The 23974-nt window shown below is 52.9% G+C and overlaps 1 protein-coding gene across 2 annotated transcripts in view; it reads right to left on the reverse strand.

Moving 5' to 3' along the window:
* CREB3L1 (cAMP responsive element binding protein 3 like 1) overlaps window positions 1-23974 on the reverse strand; it is a 44201-nt gene that overhangs the window by 3583 nt on the left and 16644 nt on the right. For both annotated transcript variants that reach the window (XM_073016898.1, XM_008000336.3), the window contains exons 2-10: window positions 17674-17902; window positions 10170-10354; window positions 8102-8180; window positions 7006-7163; window positions 5735-5884; window positions 5539-5597; window positions 5301-5369; window positions 1804-1903; window positions 701-827 (exon numbers count right to left, since the gene is read on the reverse strand). In XM_073016898.1, the coding sequence (XP_072872999.1) occupies window positions 701-827; window positions 1804-1903; window positions 5301-5369; window positions 5539-5597; window positions 5735-5884; window positions 7006-7163; window positions 8102-8180; window positions 10170-10354; window positions 17674-17902 (1156 nt within the window). The remainder of the gene's footprint in view (window positions 1-700; window positions 828-1803; window positions 1904-5300; window positions 5370-5538; window positions 5598-5734; window positions 5885-7005; window positions 7164-8101; window positions 8181-10169; window positions 10355-17673; window positions 17903-23974) is intronic.

Here is a 23974-nt window from a genome sequence, read left to right on the forward strand (position 1 = left end):
AGTGCAGCGGCGTGATCTTGGTTCACTGCAACTTCTGCCTCCCAGGTTCAAGCGATTCTCCTGTCTCACCCTTCTCAAGTAGCCGAGGCTACAGGCACATGCCACCATGCACAGATAATTTTTGTATTTTTAGTAGAGACGCGGTTTCACCATGTTGGCCAGGTTGGCCTCGAACTCCTGATCTCAGGTGATCCACCTGCCTCGGCCTCCCAAAGTGCTGGGATTACAGGCGTGAGCCACCATGCCCAGCCCAGGGTCCTTCTTAACACAGTGTTTCAGGCAGCTACCACCACCTTATTGGAAATGGCCTTTGAACTGAAACTCACTTGCTGTCCCTATCATGAGGTACTGATGGTGCCTAGCAGACGCCGCATAAGCACTAGCACCATAATGCATGGGGCACAGGGCTGGAACATTCCTGTTATCCCCTAAACCCACCTCCTGCAAGCCACTCCTGAAGCTCTCTGGGAGTTAGGCTGGGCATTGGGAGCTCTGTATTTTAGTCCCAATTCTACCACAAACACTGAGCAAAGCATAGACTCTCTTTGGGCCTCAGTTTCCCCATCTGGAAAATGAGGCAGAATGAGATAATGCCAACCCCACACTTGGCTTCTCTCTTATGTCTGGCTTCTGCCTGGACACTGGGGCTGGGGCAGGGCAGCCCCAGACCAGGGAACTGGCATGACAGGTGGGCACTCACTCTGGCTGGCCGTGTAGATGCTGTCTGCGGCCATGGGGTCTTCCTTCACAGTCTGGGAGCCGGAGGAGAACTCGGGAAGGCAGGGCACGAGGGAGCCCAGCACCAGAACAAAGCACAAGGCTGCCACCTGGTAGCAAAGAGACAGTGGCATCAGATCTGGGGCAAGGAGGGGCTGCGGCCCTGACCACCCCACTCCTCCTCTTCCAAACCAACAGGCACAAAAGTCTCAGCGTTTTCCCAAAGAAGCAGCTCCTCCAGGTGACCACTTCCTCCCACACGTGGGGTCTCCCATCCTCTCTGGGGAAAGCAGGGGCCGCTCAGGCCATCCCAGCCCATTGTAGGGGGGTCGCCACAGGCAGTGCTAGAAGTAAGAGGGAAGTGGCCAATGTGGAGTCACCCTATGGGGTAGAGGAATCAGGAAAGGAAGGAATAGGTGCAGGTAGGGCTTGGGGCCGGGACGAGGGAGGGGGACACATCAGCACGTCATGTTCTCAGCAGGCTTCTGGGGAGTCTGGCTAGCGGGAGGTGCTGAGAGCCAGGGAGCCCACACTAGCCCTGCCCATAGCCTGGATCTGCCACCTGACAGCTCGAGGGTCTTGGAGGGCCGGGGCCTGCTGAGCTAGGCAGCAAGAGGCTGGCCATTTCCAGAAGAAGATGGAAGAGCGACTGGAAGAGGTCTGAAGCACACCCTTGGAGCCTTCCAGGTTTCCAGGGGTTTCCTCAGCCTTTTCACTGCCATCCGTTCCAGAAAGAACCATGTCCGTACTTCCCTGAGTCTCCCCAAGCCCTTCCCTGCACAAGGCCTGTGGAAGCCACCTCCTCAAGGAACCTGCCCAGTTATCCCCTAGCTGGGGCCACGGGAGTCACCTACACATCTACACTGTGTTAACCAGTCGGGGACCGGTGTGAGGCAGAAGGCACCACGGGCTCGGAGAAGGAGGCTGGGGTCAGCTAGAGCCGGCCCACCAGGCGCCAGGATGGTGTACCCTGGTGATACTGCCCATGATGTTACCGATCCTCAAAGCTCTGCCCAACCCTGGAAAAAGCCAGCCTTGGAAAGAACTCTCCTCCTGTGGGCCTGTGGTGGAGGGAGCCACACCTACCATGAGGCAGGTCCCAGTCTGGGTGGCGGCCATCTTGTAAGGTCTGGAGATCTTGTTGGTGACCAGAGTCTGGAGTTTCTGCAGCTGCTGAAGCAGGGTCCTGAGGAGGGCACAGCAGTCAGCTGGCAGGCTTTGACCCCGCAGGCATCTCTGCCTCCTGGAGCTCTCCTAGGGGGCTGGCTCCAGACATGGCCTCCACGCCAGGTGCCCGTTTCAGTCAAGATAGGAAAGGTCACCTCCTGAGTGGCTCCTCTGCAGAGTGGCCTGGCACCTGGGGCCTGCCTCATGGTGACTGGCTGGGTCACCCTGTGGAAGCTCAGGCCTGCCCTGTGATGCTCCTGGCCAAGGGGGTTGGAGGAGGGAAGGTCTGCCCCCAGCTGCGCGGAGGCCAGCCGCCTTTTGCTTAACCGACACCTGTCACAGGTTCATTGACCTTCCCTCCCTGGCACCCCCAGCATCTTGAGCTGATAAGAAAGAGCTGTTTGGCACAGTGCGTGGTATGTAGTGAGTGTCTAGTAAATGGTAGCTATTGTTTTTGTTAGGTTTTTTGTTTTGTTTTGTTTTGAGACAGAGTCTCGCTCTGTCGCCCAGGCTGGAGTGCAGTGATGTGATTGTGACTCACTGCAACCTCTGCCTCCCGGGTTCAAGTGATTCTCCTGCCTTAGCCTTCTGACTAGCTGGGACTACAGGCGTGCGCCACCACGCCCAGCTAATTTTTGTAGTTTTAGTAGAGACAGGGTTTCGCCAGGCTGGTCTGGAACTCCTGACCTCAGTGATCCATCCGCTTCGGCCTCCCAAAGTGTTGGGATTACAGGTACGGGCCACCGTGCCCAGCCATTTTTGTTTTATTGCTGAGTTTTTGTTTTATTATCAAGGCACTTCGTTTATTTATAGATTTCCACGTCAGTCTCCTTTACTAACTGTGGCCTCCCTGAGGGTGAGGACTAGGTCCCACTCAGTGTGGAATCTTCTGGGTGCACACAGAATGCGTTCGGCACAGGCTTGGTGGGAAAATGTTTTCTCTCTCCACCCAACTGGGCACATAGGGGTTGCAGTTCCCACAATGTACAGCAGGTGGCGAAATAGCTCCAAGGGCCTGGACCTACTTTGGGCCAGAAAGGAATCCCAGCCAGAGACAGAGGGGTGGGGTGGGGGGGTCAGGTGGGATTCTCCAGGCCAGTCAGGGAACAGAGGAGTGGCTGGATCCCGCTGGAGAAGCTGAGGGAGAAGGAAGGAAAGAAGGAAAAAGTCTTGTGTTGAGCACCTGCTGCATACCAAGGCTGTTGTCTAGGTTATTGTAATTAATCCCAGCAAATAATTATTAAAGACCTACCACAGGCTCATGGCTGGGTACTATCAGGAATTTGGAATGAAAATAATGGCGGGGTGTGGTGGCTCACGCCTGTAATTTCAGCACTTTGGGAGGCCGAGGCAGGACGATTACATGAGGTTAAGAGTTCAAGACCAGCCTGGCCAACATAGGGAAACCCTGTCTCTACTAAAAATACAAAAATTAACCGCACGTGGTGGTACACGTCTGTAATCCCAGCTATTTGGGAGGCTGAGGCACGAGAATTGCCTGAACCCAAGAGGTGGAGGTTGCAGTGAGCCGAGATTGTGCCACTGCACTCCAACCTGGGCAACAGAGCAAGCCTCTGTCTCAAAAAAAAAAAAAAAAAAAAAGAAAGAAAGAAATAAAAATAAAAAAATAAAAATAATGGAAGAAGACCAGGTGTGGTGGATCACGCCTATAATCCCAGCACTTTGGGAGCCAAAGCAGGAGGTATGCTTGAGCCCAGGAGCTGGAGACCAGCCTGGGCAACATAGCAAGACCCCGTCTCTACAAAATACTTAAAATTAGCCAGGGGTGGTGGTGTGTGCCTGTGGCTGTAGCTACTTAGGAGGCTGAGGGGGTGGGAAGAATCAGGAGTTTGAGGCCGCATTGAGCTATGATCATCCCACTATGCTCCAGTGTGGGCAACAGAGTGATACCCTATCTCAAGAAAATAAATAAATAAAAATAATGAAAGAAGAATAAAAGCTAACATGAATTGCACATTCCTAAATGCCAAGCATCAGGCTGGGTCCTTTATTCGCAGGATCTCATTAATACCCTCACATCAATCCTATGAAATAATGTTTCTTTTCTTTTTTTTTTTTTGAGATGAAGTCTCACTCTGACACCCAGGCTGGAATGCAGTGGTGTGATCTCAGCTCACTGTAACCTCTGCCTCCTGGGTTCCAGCGATTCTCCTCCCTCAACCTCCTGAGTAGCTGGGATTACAGGCATGCACCACCACACCTGGCTAATTTTTGTATTTTTAGTAGAGATGGGGTTTCACCATGTTGGCCAGGCTGGTCTTGAACTCCTGGCCTCAAGTGATCTGCCCGCCTTGGCCTCCCAAAGTGCTGGGATTACAGGCATGAGCCACTGTGCCCGACCCTATGAGATAATGTTTCTATCATCCCCATTTAGACGAAGAAACAGGGGCCTGGAGATATTTAACGATTTCTCCAGAGTCACAAAAATGGCAGAGCAGTATAAGAACCCAGAGCTGTGACTTTACGTGGCTGCTACCTGCCAGGCACTGCGCTGCTGTCTCTGCACTCCTGTTTCTCAAACTTTATAGTGCATGTGAATCACCCAAGACCTTGGGAACGTGCAGTTTTTAGCTTAGTAAAGTCTGGAGAGAGTTCTGATACTCTGCATTTTGTTTTTTTTGAGACGGAGTCTCGCTCTGTCGCCCAGGCTGGAGTGCAGTGGCTGGATCTCAGCTCACTGTAAGCTCCGCCTCCTGGAGTTCACGCCATTCTCCTGCCTCAGCCTCCCGAGTAGCTGGGACTACAGGCGTCTGCCACCACGCTCGGCTAGTGTTTTGTATTTTTTTTAGTAGAGACGGGGTTTCACCATGTTAGCCAGGATGGTCTCGATCTCCTGACCTTGTGATCCGCCCGTCTCAGCCTCCCAAAGTGCTGGGATTACAGGCGTGAGCCACTGTGCCCGGCCTGCATTTCTAACAAGCTCCCAGGCGATGCTGATGTTGCCTGTCCGGGGCAACTGGCTTTGAGTAACAAGGATTTACATCAGTGGTTCTCAAACTTGAGGGTGCAAACTAATTACCTGGAGGGCTTATTAAAACGCAGGGTGCTGGGCCCTTCCCCCAGAGCTTCTGATTCAGTAGACCTGGCATGGGGCCAGAGAATAAGCATGTCTAATAATTCCCAGGGGTGGTTGTTGGTCTGAGGACCACAGTTTGAAAACACCTGCTCACTTGAGCAACTCCCCCGCCCTGCCAGGTGTCTAGTAGGTGAGGAAAAATGGGAACGCAGGGAGTGGCAGGATGTAAGTGGCCCAAGGCTACAGCGTGTGTTTCTGGGGTCCCTGTTATCCTAAACTTAGTTCTCTCTCCTCTCCCCTGTCTCCCAGAGCTGTGCAAAGCCAGGCACGGGTCGCAGAGGGGCAGAGGGCCAGGTTGGATGCAGGAGGCACCACCCACCTGTTGGCATTCTCCAGGGTCTCTACCTTCTTCCACAGTTCATTGTTCTCAGATGTAAATGTTTCCACCCTGTAGGGGCCAAGCAGGCACAGGCTTAGGGGCAGCTCCCTCGGCCCTGCCCACCACCATCATACTCCCTGTGCCCCCGGCCTCTGCTGCCCCATGAGGGAGGGCCTGGGGAGGGCAGGTCAGGGGAGGGAGTGGCGCATGGATTCCCCACCCCTCCCAAGCCGCTTACTTCTTTTCTAGACACTCCACATACTCCTTCTTCTTACGACGGCTCTCCTGGGCCGAGATCTAGAAGGGGAGGCCCGAAAACAAGGGTTAGCACTGCCACATATTCACTTCCTGGGCCCCCCAATTTCAGAGCTGGTATGCCAGGGGAGCCCACCCACCAAGGAAGCCCTCTGAAGCCCCAGGGTGGCAGGCTTTACCTTGTTCTTGATTTTCCTCCGGACTCTCTTTAAGGCCTTCTCCTCGGCTTTGGTGAGGGGGAGTTTTGTGGGGATGGGGTAGCCTTCAGCAATCAGGGTCCGCTTCTCCTCCTCTGTCAGGAGCAGTGGCCCTGATGTCCCCTGTAATTTCTGTAGGAAGTATGACGTGGCAGTTAGGAGCCAGGCAGCCCTGGGTTCAAATTCAAGCTCTGCCATGTGCTATCTATATGACCTGGGCAAGGCACACAATACTCTGAGCCTCAGTTTCCTCATCTGAAAAGGGGGTGGATCTGGGTGAAATTGAGTAACACGTGTCAGCTGCCAGGCGGTGCTGAGAGCTCAGGTGTTAGGCTCTTAGTGCATTGTTCGGGAGGGCTTCCTGCATCCCATCCCTGAGACCACACCCTCAAAGCTTACTTGTCCAGGATGCCCCAAAGAGCATCTCCATCAGACCCTACAATCTTGGCTTGGGAGACTCCACACCCATCCCAGGGCTCAGGGCCTAGCTCCATATTTCCTGGGGATTGCGGACCATCTGGGCACTGCCCCTCACACAGCACTCCTTGGAGGCAGCCTGGGTCATCCCCTGGAGGTCAGGAATGTCAAGTTCTAGTCCTGGCTCTGCAACAGTCTCCTTTCACCACGAGGCAGGGCGAAAGGATTTGAATTCCTGGCTGGGTGCAGTGGCTCACGCCTGTAATCCCAGCACTTTGGGAGGCTGAGGCGGGCAGATCACGAGGTCAAGAGATCGAGACCAGCTTGGCCAATGTGGTGAAACCCTGTCTCTACTAAAAGTACAATAATTAGCTGGGCATGGTGGTGTGCACCTGTAGTACCAGCTACTCAGGAGGCTGAGGCAGGAGAATCACTTGAACCCAGGAGGTGGAGGTTGCACTCCAGCCTGGTGAGAGAGTGAGACTCCATCTAAAAAAAAAAAAAAAAAAAAAAATTAGCCGGATGCGGTAGCAAGTACCTGTAATACCAGCTACTTGGGAGGCTGAGACAGGAGAATTGCTTGAACCTGGGAGGCAGATGTTGCAGTGAGCCAAGACTGAGTCACTGCACTCCAGCCTGGGCGACAGAGCGAGACTCAAAAAAAAAAAAAAAAAAAAAAAGATTCAAGCTCCCATCTGCCAGGCAGGCATCCCTCTGAATTCTGATGAGGGTGGGGATCAGTCTCAGGGCTCCCCAAACCCTCCCCACTGGCCGTGCGCTCAGGTGGATGTATTCAATTCCTCACTTCCGGGATCAGCCCATCCCCAGCTCCTTACGTGAGGGGCAGTGAGGAGTGGGGAGGTGGAGATGGCCGTGGAGGAGCGTGCCATGGGCCTGACAGGGCTGGAGGGGGGCAGAGAGCGGGGACTCTGGGAGCCGTCGCTGTCACTGCCGTGGCTGCTGGGAGGCGTCGGAGGCATCTGCACCAGGTCCTCTGGGAAGAGCAGGGAAAACCGGGTTAGCAACGTTGCACACCAGCTCCACTTAGACATCATGAGTTCAGCTGAGCATGGACTTGCACCAGCCCTGACATTGTGGGACACGGACTGCCAGGCCCTTGGCCTCAGCTGTGACATCAGAAGCCCCTCTGCAGTGTCAGAAAGACAGTTGACATCCAGGTAGCCAATTCCTGGGTGCTGCCTCATCTGACACCACAGAGGCCCAGCTCCTTTACGGCTCACCTTTGGTGTAGACACCATAGGAGCTGAATTATTGGGAGGTCCTCCCCGACCCCTGACTTCACAGGGTTGAGGGTCTTAACCTCAGCAACTCCAGAAGGTCACTAAGCTCCAGCTCAGCAACCCTAGAAGGTGACTGGGGCCTTTCTCTCATAGGGTCAGGCTGGGCAAGCAGGAGCGATGGCAGCAGTAGATTGGGCAAGAAGAGGACTGGACAAAGGCCGGGTGCAGTGGCTCACGCCTGTAATCCCAGCACTCCGGGAGGCTGAGGCAGGTGGATCACCTGAGGTCAAGAGTTCGAGACTAGCCTGACCAATATGGCAAAAATCCTGTCTCTACTAAAAAATACAAAAATTAGCCAGGCGTGGAGGTGGGCACCTGTAATCCCAGGTACTCAGGAGGCTGAGACAGGAGAATTGTTTGAACCTGGGATGGGGAGATTGCAGTGAGCTGACATCCCGCCACTGCACTCCAGCCTGGGTGACAGAGTGAGACTCCATCTCAAAAAAAAAAAAAAAAAAAAGAAGAGGACTGGACGAAGAGCGGGCATGGATGGAGGGAGGGTGGGTAGGGCAGGGCGGAGAGGATATTCTGGAGGCGGGGTTATCAAGAGACAGGAGTGGGCTGAACCAAGGAAGTAGGGATGCTATCTGCCCACGACTGGAGGGGAAGAGCCCTTCCCTTGGACACCTACCCGGTGTCACTTTGAGGAACTGGTTCACCTCCGGAGGCTCTGCTTTGATCACTGGCAGCTGAGTCATCTCTCCTGGGGCCTGAGGAACAGACAAGCCCAGCTCCATTAGCTGCCCCTGGGTCTGTCCCCACCATGCCATCTACCCATCTCCTCCCTAAGGCTGGTGGCCTGCCCTGCACAGTTGGGGAAGTGGCTGGGCTTGGAGTTCTGGGCACAGCTGCAAGGGAACAGAGGCAAGTTCTTGAGCTTAGAGAAGCCAAGTCACAGCTAAGAGAAAGGACTGGTGGCCAAGTAGTGTAGCTTGACCTTAAGCTCAGAGAAGGTGAGCCTCTGAGGGTGGGGCCACCTTCCACGCCAACTGTGAAGGCCACACAGGCTTTGGTATGCGGGTTGCCATGAGGACAAGAACAAGAGGTAATGTCTGGAATAGTGGAGCTGTTCAGTGGCTGGTAGCAATAGTACAGAAGAAGGAGGCATTAATTGGCTGGGGGCTCCGAGGACGCTCCCTGAGAAGTCAAAGTCTGAAATGAATCCCGGGGTATAAATAGAAGTAGAATCCAGACAAAGAAGTTGGAGGCAATGAGAGCTCCTAATGGATTTGAAGCAAGGGCCTGATAGAATCAGATGGACATTTTTAACAAACATGCATTTCTCTTTATTTCTATTCTGACTTGTGGTTCCAGAAAGGACTTCAAGAACATGCATGGCTTTGTACACGTGACTACCGACATGCATGTAAGTGGTGCTCTCTCTGAGGAAGGCATGGTGTTGGGGGCTGGATTTCAGGCCCTGGGGTGCAGCCCCAGAGAGAAGATCATGATATTGTGGCTGGGATGCAGAATCCAGAATGCAGGCTGATGAGTAAAAATCCCAGAAAGTTCACGTTGGCAGGGACCTTGGAGATTCCTTGGTCTGCATCCCAGCTGATCCCTCGAGTGAGAGGGGACTGTGGTGCAGAGAGCTCACTGTTGACAATGCCAGCTCCTGTGCCTTCTACTAGGGGTCATGACCTCACCTGTGTGGGCTTCAGGGTCTGGCAGGCCGAATTTGGAAGGCAGGTCAGTTGCTTCTAACTGCATGATTTTGGGCAAATTGCTTAACCCCTTGAGCCTCAGTTTCCCTTTCTGAAGCCTCCTCGCCTCTGGCTACTGCTGCTGTCACTCCTTTGGCAAGGCCTGAGGAGTCTCGGAACCAGTCTTGGAGACGGTCTCAAAAGATCCTGCATATTTGCCACCAACCCTTGATCCCGTGGGTCTGTGGTGGGGCAGAGAGGGGCTGACCTTTCTTGCCTTCGGCCACCTACAGTTTGAGCAAGTGAGCCATGTGGCCAGCAGGGGGCAGGGCCAGTTCCCATCTAGGGATTTTAAGATGCTGCTCATCCTGTGGAATCCTAGGGCTAGAGACACCTTAGGGGGTTCATGAGCCCATTTTACAGAGAAGGAGGACACGAAATGTGCCCAGAACACAAAGGAGGCACTGAGTTGGGACTCAGGCAGGGCCTCGGCTAGGAGCCAGGGGTCTGGGGTTCACATTCCCAGAGGGGTCTTGGGTTTATAGCTGAATGCTGTCATCTACACATTCGTGGAGGTGGGAGCTCAGCCTGAGAGTGTGGGTTGAAAATACTAATCTCATAAATGTAAACAATTGGAATATAGCACCTTTTTTTTTTTTTTTTTTTTTTTTGGTAATTTCCATTTTGGTCTTTCTTTTTTAAAAATCCTGAAGCTTTGAGAAAAGTCATCTGCCTGGGCTGTCTCTACCTCTGAGACCCTGGACTGGGCTCCTGATGCCAGCCCTGCCTGGAGCCCTGCAAGTTGTCTTTTTCTGCACAGGCGAGAGCCTTTGTTACTCCGAGGGGGCTGTGGCTTGTGCCCGTTGCAGGATGGTGAAGGGGCAGCCAGTGGAGCAGGAGGAGGCCTGGGCTGGCCTGAGGCTTCCCACCCTCAGCCCTGAGGCTCCTGTCTTCCTGTTCACAGAGCCCCGGGGCACAGGGCTTTGGGCAACTCTTCCCGCAGACCCACCAGCCCTCCTCCCTCCCTCAGCCCCTACAAACCGTCCCCAGGCTCACCTGGTGGGGGATGGGCAGCCTGGATAAGGGGCTGAGGCCCAGCAGCGGGGTGGTGGCCATGGCGGCTGCGGCAGCCATGGCCGAGGGGGCAGCCAGAGGGTCCACGGGCAGCTCCGGGCTCTGCTCCTGCTTCACCATGATGGAGCACAGTTTGTGTCCCAGCGCCCACGCTCCATGCTCCACGTCTAGGGGAAGGGGAAAGGCTCAGGGGACTCCAGGGCAGAGGTCTCAGCCCCCTGCCTGCCCCCTGGGAGCTGCTCTAGGCTGAACTGAAGAGAGCTGTTAGGATATACCAGGGGCAGGCGGGAAAGAGGGTGTTGTGAGGTGAGGGGGAGTTGTCTGGGACCAGAAGAGGTGAGGACATCAGCAGCTCACAGAATGAGCTTGGGCACCAGATTCACACTCCTCTTGATTGGCTGTGTGACCTTAGGCTAGTTGCTTAACCTCTCTGAGCCTGAGCTGCTTCATCTGTAAAATGGGGAAAGAACCTAATAGAGAATTCTGAGGCTTAAGTAGTATAATGTACATAAGACACTTAACACTGTGAGTGTTAATACTTAACACTGGTGAGAAGTAAATGTTCAGGCTGGGCGCTATGGCTCACTCCTGTAATCCTAGCACTTTGGGAAGTCAAGACAGGCAGATTGCTTGAGCCCAGGAATTCGTAACCAGCCTGGGAACCATGGCAAAATCCCGTCTCTACCAAAAATACACACACACAAAATTAGCTGGGTGTGGTGGTATGTGCCCATAATCCCAGCTACTCAGGAGGCTGAGGTGGGAGAATCACTTGAGCGGCCAGGTGCAGTGGCCCACACCTGTACTCCAGTTCTTTGAGAGGCCAAGGCAGGCGGATCGCTTGAGTCCAGGAGATCGAGATCAGCCCGGACAACATGGTGAAAGCCCGTCTCTACTAAAAATACAAAAATCAGCCGGTTGTGGCGGCACGTGCCTGTAGTCCCAGCTACTGGGGAGGCTGAGGCAGGAGAATCGCTTGAACCCAGGAGGCAGAGGTTGCAGTGAGCTGAGATCGTGCAACTGTACTCCAGCCTGGGCACAGAGTGAGATTCTGTCTCAAAAAAAAAAAAAAAAAAAAAAAAAAGAGAGAGAGAGAATTGCTTGGGAGGCGGAGGTTGCAGTGAGCCGAGATTGCGCTACTGCACTCCAGCCTAGACAGAGTGAGACTCTGTCTCAGAAAAAAAAAAGAAAAAAAAGGAATAAGTGTTCAATAAACACAAGCCAGTGTTAAAATACAGCTATTGTTATTTAGTAAACATTTGCTGAGCACTGTGCTAGGTGCTGGGGATATAGGAAGAGTCACAAGCAGTTTAGCAAAGTTGGAATGCAAAGGGGAGTGGAAGATGGGGTCAGAGAGGCTACTGCGGGTGACTTGGCCTTGGAGGCTGGGTTAGTTCAGATATATGACTTTATCCTAAAGCAAATGGGGAGCCACTGAAGAGTTTTGCATGTGCTCAAATTTATAATTTTTTTTAAGGTTTTTTTTTTTTTTTACTGAGACAGGATCTCACTCATTCGCCCAGGCTGGAGTGCAGTGGTGCCATCATGAGTCACTGCAGTCTTGACTTTCCTGGCTCAATTGATTCTCCCTCCTCAGCCTCCTAAGTAACTGGGACTACAGGCACATGCCACCATGCCTAACTAATTTTTGTATTTCTTTGTAGAGATGAGGTCTCCTGATGTTGCCCAGGCTGGTCTCGAACTCCAGAGCTCAAGTGATCCACCCACCTCAGCCTCCTGAAGTACTGGGATTACAGGCGTGAGCCATTGTACCTGGCCCAAATTTGAAATTTTAAGAAAGATTATGGCTGGGTGCGGTAGCTCACGCCTGTAATCCCAGCTTTGGGAGGCTGAGGCAGGAGGATCGCTTGAGCCCAAGAGTTCAAGGTTGCAATGAACTATGATCAGACCACTGCACTCCAGCTGGGTGACAGAGCGAGACCCTGTCTCTAAAATTAAATCAATTAAAAAAATATGGCCGGGCATGGTGGCTCAGGCCTGTAATCCCAGCACTTTGGGAGGTGGAGACGGGTGGATCATGAGGTCAGGAGATCGAGACCATCCTGGCTAACAAGATGAAACTCCGTCTCTACTAAAAACACAAAAAATTAGCCGGGTGTGGTGGCGGGCGCCTGTGGTTCCAGCTACTCGGGAGGCTGAGCAGGAGAATGGCGTGAATCTGGAAGGCGGAGCTTACAGTGAGCTGAGATCACGCCACTGCACTCCAGCCTGGGTGACAGAGCGAGACTCCGTCTCAAAAAAAAAAAAGAAAAAAAAATATGTGTGTGTGTGTGTGTGTGTGTGTGTGTATATATATATATATATATATATATATATATATATATATATAAAATCACTCTGCCCTCCTGTGGGGACTGGACTGACTGCAGGCAAGATGGAGGCAGGGAGAACTGCAGAAGGTGTTGAAATCGGCCAGGAGAGAGAAGGGGAGGCCTGAGCAAAGGCAGTGACAGTTGTGATGGAGAGGAGGGAACAGATTTAGAAGGAAGCGTCCACAGGACCTGGTGACTGGGGGTATGTGGTGGGTGGAGGGAGCGGCAGTGGGGAGGAGTGAGAGGTGAGGCTTAGATTTCCTGAGGGAAGAACCCACCTCCCGCCCACCTAGTGGGCCTCCTGGTTTCACCTGAGCAATAGGGTTGGCAGGTATCACCCCTTTTCCTGATGGATGCCCACATTCTTCCACCCTAAGTCAGCCCTGTTCACAGTGGCCCCACTGCCTGTCAGCCATTGAAGCATCGGGTAAGACAGGGAAAAGGGGAGGGGAGCCAACATTTGAGGTGGGGCTGGAGGGGACTCTGGACTTTGGGGCCTGCTGTGGCGGGGGAGAGGGGGTAGTGGCTGATTGGCCACCTTAGAGGCCAGGCCCCACCCTGCTGGGAGCCTGAGTGCCCCAGCTCTGGGCCACAGGCTGCCCGTGGGCTCCAGGAATACCCACAGTCTTCCCAAATTACAGGGCCAGGCCACCGGCCTCCGGGAAGCTGCCCCCTGCAAAGGGCCCACAGACATATTGCTTTAAAAATAGACTTGGGAGCTGGGTGTGGTGGCTCACTCCTGTAATCTCAGCAATTTGGGAGGCTGGGGCGGGAGGATCACTTGAGGCCAGGAGGTTGAGACTGTGGTGAGCCAAGATCGCAACACTGTACTCTAGCCTGGGTGACAGAATAAGACCCTGTCACCCTGCCCCCCAAAAAAATTAATAATAAAAAAAAGACTTGGGGTGGCTGAGGAGTTGCGGGGCTGACCTAAGAGGGATGGATGTCCCTGCCCTCATAGGGTCTGGGGGGAGGTACAAAGGTTTGTCTTTGCCCCTGGGGGATCTCAAAGACCATCACGCAGCTCACACTTCTTGTGCTGAGCACAGCAATAAGCCCTTGACACAATGAACTTCTATTTTTTTTTTCTTTGAGATGGAGTTTTGCTCTTGTTGCCCAGGCTAGAGTGCAATGGCGCGATCTCAGCTCACTGCAACCTCTGCCTCCCGAGTTCACTGATTCTACTGCCTCAGCCTCCCGAGTAGCTGGGATTACAGTCATGAGCCACCACTCCCGGCTGATTTTGTACTTTTAGTAGAGACAGGTTTCTCCATGTTGGTTAGGCTGGCCTTGAACTCTTGACCTCAGGTGATCTCCCCTCCTTGGCCTCCCAAAGTGCTGGGATTACAGATGTGAACCACACGCTCGGGCAGGCACATGAGCTTCTTTACTCCTCCCACCAACTCTCTGGGGGCAGGCACCATTGTTCTCCCCATTTAACAGGTGAGAAAATTAAGACACTCACTCAAGACCGGGTTTGTTAGAGGGAAAAGAGGAATAAGATAAGAACATTGTTCATTGTTACAAGCACCCATAGTGTTTTCTTTTTGTTGTTGTTGTTGTTTTTCTTTTTGAGACAGGGTCTTGCTCTGTCGCCCAGCCTAGAGTGCAGTGGTGCCATCATAGCTCACTGCAGCATCGACCTCTGGGGTTTAAGATATCCTCCTGCCTCAGGCTCTCAGGCAGCTGGGACTACAGGCATGTGCCACTATGCCTTGCTAATTTTTTAATTTTTAATTTTGTAGAGAAGGTGTTTTGCTATGTTGCCCAGGTTGGTCTCAAACTCCTGAGCTCAAGCAATCCTCCCACCTCGGCCTCCCAAAGTGCTGAGATTGTAGGTGTGACTCAGCATGCCTGGTCCCCCCACATAGTATTCATAGGACTTCTATGTGCACAATGAAAATAGTCACTAATTATTATTATTATTAATTTTTGAGACAGAGTCTCACTCCGTCATCCAGGTTGGAGTACAGTATCATGATTTCGGCTCACTGCAACCTCCGCCCCCTGCGTTCAGGTGATTCTCCTGCCTCAGCCTCCTGAGTAACTGGGATTACAGGCGCACACCTCCGCTCCCAGCTAATTTTTGTATTTTTAGTAGAGACAGGATTTCACCTGTTGGCCAGGTTGGTCTTGAGCTCTTGGACTCTAGCAATCCTCCTGCCTCGGCTTCCCAAAGTGCTGGGATTACAGGCATGAGCCACTGCAGTTGGCTGCTGCTAATTATTGGTATATATATTATGTGCTGGGCACTTAGCAGGGTACTTTGTGTATATATTCTTTTAAGCCTGACCAGAACTCTCAAGGTATATATTGTTTTCATTTTATCATTGAGGAAACAGAGGCCCAGAGAGATTAGGTAACTTGCCCAAGATCACCCAGCGGCTGGTGGAGACACAGGGATGCACACCAATGCCCTTGTGGGTCCCAACCCAATAGCCCTGGCTGCCCGTCATGACTGGCAAACGTGGTGGTGGCAAGGGTTTGCGATTGAGAATCAGGGTGTGCTCTTATGTTTCTGTTCTGTGTTTTACTGTGGGTGTGACCTAGACAACTGAGCTTTGTGAAGTCTCAGTTTTCATTTTTGTCTTTTTTTTTTTTTGAGACAGAATCTCGCTTTGTCACCCTGTCTGGAGTGCTGTGGCACAATCTCAGCTCCCTGCAACTTCTGCTTCCCGGGTTCAAGCAGTTCTCCTGCCTCAGCCTCCTGAATAATTGGAATTACAGGCTCACGCCACCATGCCTGGTGAATTTTTGTATTTTTAGTAGAGATGGGGTTTCACCATGTTATCCAGGATGGTCTCAATCTCCTGACCTCGTGATCCACCCGCCTCAGCCTCCCAAAGTGCTGGGATTACGGGCATGAGCCATTGCACCTGGCTAAGTCTCAGTTTTCTTATCGGTCACATGGGGATTATGATGAACGTGATTACAACCTCACCTGTCAGTCATGAGAAATAAATGTGATAATTAACATGAAGGCAATCTGTAGACTGGATAGTGCTATAGAAATGTTTATTGTTATTTGCATTTGTAGATATAGATACTGAGGATTGCAGAGGTTAAGCGGCATGTCTGTGATCACCCAGCCAAAAGCGACAGAGCCAGGATTTGAAACCACCTGTATTTGAGGAAATGCCCAAAGGGACCATTTCTAAGTGGGGCACAATGTGGGTCTTGAATGCTGATTACCTGAGTGGAAGAACTCAGGGTGCTCTTTGCCTTAAAGGATGGAGTTAGCGGGAGAAGGGAGCTTTAGAGAATGCTACCTTCAGGAATAAAAGAGGGTACAGGAATCTCTCCCAAATAGCGTCTCAGAGGACATCAAGTATGAGGAGGCGGTGAAGCTCTAGAGTCTTGTCTACAGCTTATTATTATTATTGTTGTTGTTATTTTGAGACAAAGTCTCGCTCTGTCGCCCAGGCTGGAGTGCAGTGGTGCGATCTCAGCTCACGGCAGGCTCCACCTCCCGGGTTCATACCATTCTCCTGCCTCAGCCTCCTGAGTAGCTGGGATTACAGGCACCTGCCACCATGCCTGGTTAATTTTTTTTTTCTTTTTTTGTATTTTCAGTAGAGACAGGGTTTCACTGTGTTAGTCAGGATGGTATCGTTATTATTATTGAGACACAGTCTCACTCTGTCACCCAGGCTGGAGTACAGTGGCTTGATCGCGACTCACTGCAACCTCCGCCTCCTGCGTTCAAGTGATTCTCCTGTCTCATCCTCCGGAGTAGCTGGGATTACAGGCGCCCACCACCACGCCCAGCTAATTTTTGTATTTTTAGTAGAGACGGGGTTTCACCATGTTGACCAGGCTGGTCTGGAACTCCTGACCTCAAATGATCCGCCCACCTCAGCCTCCTAAAGTGCTGGGATTACAGGCATGAGCCACCACACCCAGTCTTTTTTTTTTTTTTTTTGAGACGGAGTCTCACTCTGTTGCCTGGGCTGGAGTGCAATGGTGCAATCTTAGCTCACTGCAACCTCTGCCTCCTGGGTTCAAGTAATTCTCCTGCCTCAGCCTTCCAAGTAGCTGGGATTACAGGTAGCATGTAATAGAGTCACCATGTGATGGAGGGCATCATGCTGGGGTAAATTTTGTATTTTTGTAGAGACGGGGTTTTACCATGTTCGCCAGGCTGGTCTTGAACTCCTCACCTCAGGTGATCCACCCACCTCGGCCTCCCAGAATGCTGGGATTACAGGCGTGAGCCACCGCACCCAGCCAGTTATTATTATTATTGTTATTATGTTTTGAGAAGGAGTCCCACTCTATTGCCCAGGCTGGAATGCAGTGGTGCGATCTCGGCTCACTGCACCTCCTCCACCCGGGTTCAAGCAGTTCTCGTGCCTCAGTCTCTTAAGTAGCCGGGATTACAGGAGCGCACCACCACACCTAGATACTTTTTCTTTTTCTTTTTCTTTTTCTTTTTTTTTTTTTTGAGATGGGGTTTCGCTCTTGTCACCCAGGCTAGAGTGCAACGGTGCGATCTTGGCTGGCTCATGGCAACCTCCACCTCCTGGGTTCAAGCAATTCTCCTGCCTTAGCCTCCCAAGTAGCTGGGATTACAGGCACCCACCCCCGTGCCCAGCTAGTTTTTGTATTTTCTTAGTAGAGACGGGGTTTCACCATGTGTTGGCCAGGCTGGTCTTGAACTCCTGACCTCAGGTGATCCACCTGCCTTGGCCTCCCAATGTGCTGGGATTACAAGTGTGAGCTACCACGCCCGGCCCCACAGTTATTGTTGAATTACCCCTGTCTCCTCTACGTCAGCAGTTTGCAAACCTGAGCGTGCATCAGAATCACCTGGAAGGCGGGGCCCTACCCACAGGGTTGTGATTCAGCAGGTTTGGTGGAACCCGAGAATCTGCATTTCTAACAGATTCCCAGGTGATGCTGCTGGTCTGGGAACCACACTTTGTGAACCACTGACTTAAGTCAACAAAAAAAACCCTTTTGAGAAGTGCTGCTCTGGCTTTGAATTGAGGGAGAACAGAAAGGCAGGGAGCAGCACCTCCTGAGGGGTTTGTCGTGGCTCCTCTTGGAGCCTCTGGGAGTCTCAGGCTGCAGGCACACTCTCTTGTTACCCCAGAGCTTCCTCCCTCCTGGGCCTTGGGTCTGTGCTGTCCCCAGGTTCTTCCACCTCTTACCTTGGGTGGTGTCCTCCATCTTGATGGGCACAAGGGGGCTCTGGGGCGCTGAGTCGCCGCTCAGGGAGTAGCTGTGCTCCGCCTGAATGCCTGGCGTAGGGGAGTCCAGTTCCATGTCCAATAGAGGGCTCTTCTCATCCAGCACAGGGTCATCAAAGAAACTGCTGAACAGGTCGTTGGAGAAGTCCTCCATGTTCTCCGTGAAGTGGTCCAGGTGCTCAGGAAAGTGCTAGGGAAGGAGAAGGTGAGGGGAAGAGGGAATTCAGCTTTGCTTGGGGAGGGGGTGCAGGTGCTACTGTGGTGGTGCGGCACCCACCACGGCCACCGCTGTCACTGCGACCTCCCATTACTGTCCCCATTCCCATTAATACCAGCAACATCACCAACCTCCCCACTACCAACTTCACAACACCAACTCTCATCATTTCCATCACGACCATTACCACTGTCATCCCATTCTCTCTACCACCAGCTCCACCCTCACCATCATTATCTGCAAGGGTGAGCTGCGGATGGGGTCAAAAAGTCCCTGGACCCGGCAACAGGACACTGGGCTCCGTGACCTTGGTCAAATGACTTAAACTGCGTGAGTCAGTTTCTCAGTCCTTCTTTCTTCCTTCATAGGCTGATGTGAGGACAAAGCAAGAGAACGACCGTGTGTCTACGCCAACAAGTTTCTTTTCCAAAGGCAATATTAGTGAATTTTGTGTGATCTTTTGCTGGAATGTGGGAAGAGAGTGATCCAGGGTGGTGGGATTCTTGAAGCCTCCAGTCCCCTCAGCAGCACAGTCCCCACCTGTCCTCAAGACTTCAGGGTCTCTGTCCTTTCCCAAGCCATCCTTTACACAGAGAGGTTAGGCTCTGGAGCCCTACTACTGAGGTTCGAATGGTGGCCTCCATCCTTCCAGCTATGACTCAATGCTGTTTAAACTGTGGGTGGTGACTCATTAATGGGTTGTGAAATCAATTTAGTGGGTCACGACCAGAATTTTAAGTAAAAATAAAACAGAAAAAAAAAAGGGGTAGAAAATATCAGAGTGCACAGCACACAGTGAAGTTAAATACCTGGCAATTTAAAAACAAATCAGTTATGTGTGTGTGCGTCCTCGCACATGTGTGTCCTTGGTAATGATGTAACATATATTTCTTAGAAACAAAAAAGTCAGGCCAGGCGCAGTGGCTCACACCTGTAATCCCAGCACTTTGGGAGGCCGAGTGGGGGTGGATCACCTGAGGTCGGGAGTTCGAGACCAGCCTGGCCAACATGGAGAAACCCTATCTCTACTAAAAATACAAAATTAGCTGGGCCTGGTGGCACATGCCTGTAATCCCAGCTACTAAGGAGGCTGAGGCAGGAGAATTGCTTGAACCTGGGAGGCGGAGGTTGCGGTGAGCCAAGATTGTGCCATTGCACTCCAGCCTGGGCAACAAGAGTGAAACTCTGCCTCAAAAAAAAAGTCTGAAAAATCTCGGTCTCCACAATCTTGGGAAGGTCAATTAACCTCTCTGTTTCATTTTATCCTCTGCACAGCTGGTAATATTAATAGTTCCTACCTGCCGAGATTGTCGTGAGGATTAAACAAGTTAATCCACGTACAGCCCTTAGAACAGTCCCTGGCACATAGTAATTACTCAGTAAACATTGCCTCTTATTGTTAATAAAGCACCCCAGTGGCTGACATATAGTAGGTTCTTATAAGTTATTTTTCTCTCTCTAAAGAGTTATAAATGTGTAAACAAATGTTTCTTTCTCTCTCTTTCTGTCTTGCTTGCGAGAGTCTCACTCTGTCACCCAGGCTGGATTACACTGGCATGATTTTGGCTCACTGCAACCTCCATCTCCCAGGTTCAAGCGATTTGCATGCCTCAGTCTCCCAAGCAGCTGGGACTACAGGTGCATACCACCACGCCACGCCGAGCTAAATTTTTGTATTTTCAGTATAGACGGGGTTTCACCATGTTGGCTAAGCTGGTCTCAAACTTCTGGCCTCAAGTGATCTGTCCACCTCGGCCTTCCGAAGTGCTGGGATTACAGGCGTAAGTCACTGTACCTGTCCAATAAATGTTTCTATTGTTTGTTCCTTATTTATTGAATGAATGAATTTGCTGGTGAGTCAGAAGAGATGGGGGATGGGGGGCTGCCTTAGGTCCTGGAGCCCCACCTGCTGAGTGGTTAAAGGCTTGTGCCAGGGGATTCCTTCAAGGTCTAGAGTTGTTGGCCCTTTCTGGCCTGGAATACTGGGAATCTGTCCCAATCTGGAAGGTAATGAGCAGAGAAGCCTTCTGTATGAGCATAAGGTTCGGGGCCACATGAGTCTGTCTGTATGGAGTAGGAGATGATCATGAGCTCTGGAGTCACATAGACGTGCTTTTGACTCCTAGCTCCACCACTTGCTGAGTTGCTTAACTTCTCTGTGCCTCAGTTTCCTTATCCGTAAGGGGAAAATAATAGTTCATACCTAATAGTGTTGCCATGAGGATCTAAAATTTTGTTAGATTAGTACTCACCTCATAGGAGTATGAGAGTAAAATGAGTAAATACTGTACATACAAAACACAGAACAGTGCCTACTATGGAGTGAGTACTCAATCATCGTTAGTTATCGTCATCCTGAAAACTGCAGCCCCTAAACTCTGTCCCTGAGCTGAGCTTGGGACCAATGGTGGGAGTTGCGGGGGGAATGTTTGGCCTTCCCCTCCAAACAAAGCCTGATGAGATAATCCAGGACCAAATGAGCTTAGAAGCCCCATTGGCAGGGGTACTCTCCCACTTCCCAGTTTGCCAGCAATCAATCATCATCCTACATTTCTGTTGTGCTTTTAACCCAAAGTGCTTTCCTATGCATCATTTCATTTAATCTTCACAATTATCCAATGAGACAAGATAAATGCATATTGGCATTTGACAGAGAGAGAAACTGAGGCCCAGGGAGCTAATACAGCTAATACAGCAGGGAGGCGCCCAACATCTCTCACTGCCCCTTCTACAACTGCAGCAGACCCTCCCCGGTCTGGTTATTGCCCTGAGGCAGAGTTTGCACCCTGTTCACCTGCTGGCTTCCAGCACCTGGCTCATGATACTGGTGGAGGGACAGGGCCTTGTAACCCAGATGGCAATGCCATCAGCATGTCAATTGTTCAATACCTGGAGTGAGGCAGTACCAGGAGGTCAGAGCTGAATGAGTTTCTAAGAATCACTGTGATCCCAGACAGAGGCCATTTACAGGGTATAACCACCCCCTAATCACCCAGCCAGCCACAGCCAGGGCTGCGCTAGCCACACCCTCCGCAAAGCCCGGGCCTGCCGGCTGGGGGCGCTTCCCTCAATTCTCTCCCTTAGGGTCTCTCAAAGGCCTGGTGTTGGGCCCAGCGGGAGGGGGCTGTGAACAGAGGGAGCCGGTGAGTCAGCCGCTAGGGTATTTCTCCAGCAGCTGTTTCTCAGGCGATAAGGGTTTGCCAAGCCCCTTCCTGGGGCCTGGGAGAGGAGAGATGCTTCCTCGGATCTGGGCTGGATTCCCTGAAGGCCTTGACTCAGACAGATGACCCAGGTTCTTCCCAGAGACCCTTTTAGGGTGCCCGCAGGAAACTGCTTAGAGAGCTCAGCTGGCCCCATTGTGTGAGCAGCCCCCACCCCACCTGCTAGAAACAGCAGCCAAAACCCAGCAGGATGGAGCTTCCAGAGCAGCGGGAGCCAAGTGGAAGGGGAGGGCGGCCAAGGGGCAGGCGGGGTGGGGGTGGAGGACACTCCGACGCCCAGGTCCTCTTTGCGCAGGGCTTCTTCAGGTGCTGGGTGGACAGTGGGCGCGTCCCATCACCCCTAGGCCCACCTCGCCCTCCTGGGAGCACTGCCATCAGGGACTCCCGTAGAGAGCTCTGCGGCCCTAGTTCCGTCTGATGCCTGGCCTCTCCTGGCGGCTCAGTTAGGGTTGGTTTCTATCATCAAGTTAGAGGCAGAAGGGACCGGAGAAAGCTCCTCCACGGTCCCCGTCCCCTGCTCCCCGCCTCGCTCCATCCCTTCTATTTCTCAGCAGAGAAAACTCCAGTCCAGAAAGGGAAACGCAGCTACCCAGGACGCACAGTGTGTGAGCTGGTGATGTCCGGGGCTGCAAAGTGAGCTGGTGAAGTCCACGGCTGCCCTGGCGCGTGCGGGACCTTCTGGTCCTCTCACTCTTTCCACCGCATCCACTTGGCCTCATCCCTGGAAAGCCCATTCTGGAGACCTCAGACCTCCTCCGCTCCAGCACGCCCCCAATCCCCTCTACCCCCAACCACACCCAGCCCTCCCTCCACTTTACACACAAAAGTTCAGGTTTAGATTGTCCCATGGAAATTGGGGAGCAAGAGGAAGAGGTCGGTGGCCGGGAGTCCACGAACGTCAGGGGAGCCATGTGTCAACGCTTTGAGGGCGACAGGGTTCTGCAGGGGGTGAGCGTCCTATAAGGGTGCCTTTCCAGGCAACGGGGGTGGGAGGCCGGCGAAGGAAATATTATGATTTGTTTCCCTCCTCGTTAAAGACTTTTTCCTATAGTCGTGCCAATATAAGCTCCTTTTCGGCTGCCACGCGCAGCCGGCGCCGGCTTCCCTCTCTTGGAGGAGAGGTTCCCGAGCTCTCCGGCTTGCAGACCCGCGTACCCCTCCTCTCAGCTGCACCCCCTCTTGGAGCCCGGCCTCAGCCGCCCGCCGTTTACATTTTAGAGAAGGATCAGGGTGCCGCGGTCCTGGAGCGACCCACAAAGGGTTAACCCGGGAACACCCGCGGCCGCCCCTCGGCGGAATCCGTCCTGCTCATTGGTGGGAGCCGCAGAGCTCCTGGCCAATGGCGGTAGGCTGCGAGCAGCCGCCCGTGGCGGCGTGGAGGGCACCGGAGGAGTGCAGGGCTCGCGCGGAGGAGGGTCCCAGCCTGCGCCGACGGCCCGCGGCTGTGGGAGCGCAGGGTGCCTTGGCTCGGGCCTGCATAGGACCCCTTCTGCGTCTGGGGCCGAGGCAGAAATGGCCTGGCCGTCTCACGGTGTCCTAAATCCCTCATCAGTAGCATGGCCCCGCCCCCATCCCCGCGGGGAGAAGTGGAGACCGAGGGTCTCCCCGACCTCCCCGAGTCAAAGGGCGGGCCGGGCCTTAAATCCCTTTGCAGCTCCATCTCGAATTGTCCTACCGTGGGGCGCTTTGGTGGTTCTCTGTCTCTGGTGGCGGCAGAGGGGACTCTCCTGGGGCAGTAATTGTACCGGCTCTAGCCTTGTTTTCCCCTCTCCCTAAATTCCTTCCCTAAGGTCAGTGCAGAGACAGGGTAAGGCTCTAGGGGCGCACCTGCCTGCTGGGGTTGGTGTAGAAGAAGGGTCTCCCTAACCAGAAGCAGCCTCAGCGCGCCCCCTTCCCTCAGGCCCCTGGCACCTTGGCGCTTGCACCCCCATTCCTAACTTCTGCCCCTCCCCCGGCCCAGGCTGGTTCAGTCTGTGCTTGGGGAAAGGAGGGAGGAGACCGGAGCGGGTCCAGGCTGAGCTGTGGGATAAGGGGTGGGGGGGAATCCTGAGCCCGGACATTCCTTCCGAGAGAGTGAGAGCTAGGGAGAGATGGGAGGAGAGGCCTCTCACATTTCCCCCTTTCTTTCCCCCCGCAGGCTGGGGCCCACAGACCTCCCCCCACACACCCCAACACACACTGACCCATACATTCCCGGACGGTTACTTGCCTCGTGGTCACTAGAAAATTGTCCCTATTTCAAGCTGAAGGGCCTTCAGTCTGAGTCACTGCTGTGCCTGGGGGGCCGGGGGGCAGTGAGAACAGAGAGAGGAGGTGGGCCCTTTGGGTCCCCAGTTGTCAGCAGACCCATCCTGTCCTTAAGCATTGCCATCCAGTATTTGGGGGTCCTAAGAGACCCAGGCCTTGCCCTCCCAGAGCTAAAGCCACCCTGTGAAGGAGAAAATGCACTGAACTGAAACTCTGGAGACCCTAATTCAAGACCCAGGTCTGCTGTGAGACCTGGGCAGTGGCAGGTGTCTTCAATCCTGGCCTCGGTTTCCTCATCTGTTACAGTCTGTGTCTCTATGGAAGCGTGGTTGGGAGGGGTCTAGAAAAGTGAATTAGTCTTCAGAATGTGGGTCTTTTTCCTCTGCCCTGGCCTTTTGGGGGACTGGATGGTGAGAAAACAGTTCTTCTGGTCCCTGGAGCCAGTCCCTCCCAGAGTCTTCCTGGCAGAGTATGGGGGTTAAGGGAGCACGTTGTTCCAACCTCCAACCTCACTCTCAGCCCCCAGTCCCCACAGGCCTAAGGAAGGCGGCTGCTGAAGTTTCATATTTTCCCCTTC

This window comes from Chlorocebus sabaeus, chromosome 1 (assembly GCF_047675955.1).
Source record: "Chlorocebus sabaeus isolate Y175 chromosome 1, mChlSab1.0.hap1, whole genome shotgun sequence".
NCBI classification, from domain to species: domain Eukaryota; kingdom Metazoa; phylum Chordata; class Mammalia; order Primates; family Cercopithecidae; genus Chlorocebus; species Chlorocebus sabaeus.